At 40.2% G+C, this 2,123-nt stretch overlaps 1 protein-coding gene across 3 annotated transcripts in view; it reads right to left on the reverse strand.

The window, feature by feature from the left end:
- The window catches only part of Dzank1 (double zinc ribbon and ankyrin repeat domains 1), a 92,737-nt gene that overhangs the window by 90,157 nt on the left and 457 nt on the right, over positions 1–2,123 (reverse strand). The window contains exons 1-2 of one of the 3 annotated variants that reach the window (XM_047542312.1): positions 1,979–2,088; positions 98–214 (exon numbers count right to left, since the gene is read on the reverse strand). In XM_047542312.1, the coding sequence (XP_047398268.1) occupies positions 98–214; positions 1,979–1,988 (127 nt within the window). In that variant the 5' untranslated portion in view covers positions 1,989–2,088. Of the gene's footprint in view, positions 1–97; positions 215–1,978; positions 2,089–2,123 lie in introns of those variants that run through there. The other 2 variants (XM_047542309.1, XM_047542311.1) reach the window with 2 other exon arrangements.

Raw genomic sequence — 2,123 nt, forward strand, 5'->3', positions numbered from 1 at the left:
GTATAGAAAGCATATAAAGAGATGAATCAGCAACCACATGAACACAAAGAGTATGACAATGTTATTTTAAATATTTTCTAATACATGTGATTCCTACCTGATTTCATTTCCAAAAAAGTATTGTTATCAATTTCATGATTTGCTTTTCCAGGTTGAGGCACTCGCAGTGGTATGATTTGGGGGACACACACTGAACCAGCAGTCATATTCTTTCCTTATATGAAAAAAGGGATAAAAATAAATTCTATTATGCACCTATATCTGAACACAAGAGCAGCCCCTTACTTAAATGCAGCAAAATTAGTAAAATCAAAAGAGAATAATATGAGTATGTCACCTACAACTATCATCCCATTTTTAATTGAAATTATTATTATATTTCAGCTTTGTTGTTGAGGTCTTGTGTGGGGATTTACCTAAATATTTACTTCACTAAGGAACAGCATGAATGAATGTGATGGATGGAATCATTTCAAATGGACAAATTGGCTAAAGCCCAACAGAGACCATCACTAATATTCTGACCTCAGTTCCCTCTGGATCATTATGACTCTTTCTTCCCTTCAATGATTGGGCCATCTTCCTTGACCTCAGGCAAGCTATTACAGAGTATGATCAGAAGGAACTGTGTATGCAGCACAAAATGTTCATTTAGAGCCAACTCTTGGGAAAGCTTCAGATCCATAGCCCTGCTGTTGTCACCTCAGTGGTTCTTGAATTTTTTTTTTTTGTTGTTGTTGTTCTTAATTTTGATCGCTATATAGATACTTTTAAAGGACTGCAAAGCATCACTTTTCAGGGGAAAGGAAGTTAGTACAGATATAAACAGTGATCAACAAACACAAGTCTCCCACTCTAATCTGCTGTATCTATGAATTATTAATTACCAGCACAGAGGCTTTCCAATATGCCTTCAGAGAAAGTGCTAATTATAAGTCTATATATTCATTCAACTTTTGTAGTCTACTTTTTGAATACTTGTTTTTTAATTTTTTTGTTGTTGTAGATGGACACAATACCTTTATTCTATTTATTTATTTTTATGCGGTGCTGAGGATTGAACCCAGTACCTCACACGTGCAAAGCAAGCGCTCTACTACTAAGCTACCATGCCTGCCCCACGCATCCTCATTTTTAAATTTACAATTTTCCATACACTTATGTAAATTTATTTATCAACTTGTGTTTGGGCATTTAGACTATGTTTAGCCTATTTTAGACTGATTTAGACAATTGGGCACTATGTCTAGTGTCTTTTTAGTTTTGGTTGTGGCAACTCTGCTGCTCTGAACATCTTTGCAGTTTTGAGTCTCATCAGACTGTATTAGTGGGATAACTAAACTTAGGGAGTGAACTTAAAACCTTCGTTTCAGATTGAGGGCCAAGCAGATAAACTGCAGACCGGGCTGACACACGCCTGTAATCCCAGTGGCAGAAGGATCGCGAGTTCAAAGCCAGCCTCAGCAAAAGCAAGCGCTAAGCAATTCGGTGAGACTCTGTCTCTAAAGAAACCACAAAATAGGGCTGGGGATGTGGCTCAGTGGTCGAGTGCCCCTGAGATCAATCCCCAGTACCCAAAAATACAATAAAATAACTGCAATCCCCAGAACCAAAAATAAATAAATAAAAAGAATATAAACTGCGGATACTCATAGCGCAGCGCTGGGCCCTACAGAAGTGTAACTGAACATGGGAGTGGAGGAGAACATGCCCTTACACACATTTCCATTCAAGTAAGAGGTATTTAAAATAAAATTACTTGAAACAATAGAAAAAATAGTTGAGGGATAGAATAATTCGCGCGTGGGAACTAGTAGCTGCCCTTGGAAGGTCAGTGGGCCTCAAACAAAGGAAATCGAGAAAATGTTTGATCCACTAGATTCGAACCGCAGAGTGCGGTCAACGCACCCTACCACCACCTCCCAACTCCCTCCACCTGCACCATCTCCTAGCCTATAGGACCCGATGGGGTCCTCACCCTGGTTCATCAGGGGCAGTCAGAGACGCCTGCGTCCTTTGGTTGGAGTAAAGGAGGCCCTCTGCCTCCTCTTCCAGTCACAAGGACCGAGATCAGGACCCCCAAAGCACTGCGGCCTCCCCCAGCCCAGTTATCTGTCTCTCAC

Source organism: Sciurus carolinensis, chromosome 2, assembly GCF_902686445.1.
Source record: "Sciurus carolinensis chromosome 2, mSciCar1.2, whole genome shotgun sequence".
Lineage (NCBI taxonomy): Eukaryota > Metazoa > Chordata > Mammalia > Rodentia > Sciuridae > Sciurus > Sciurus carolinensis.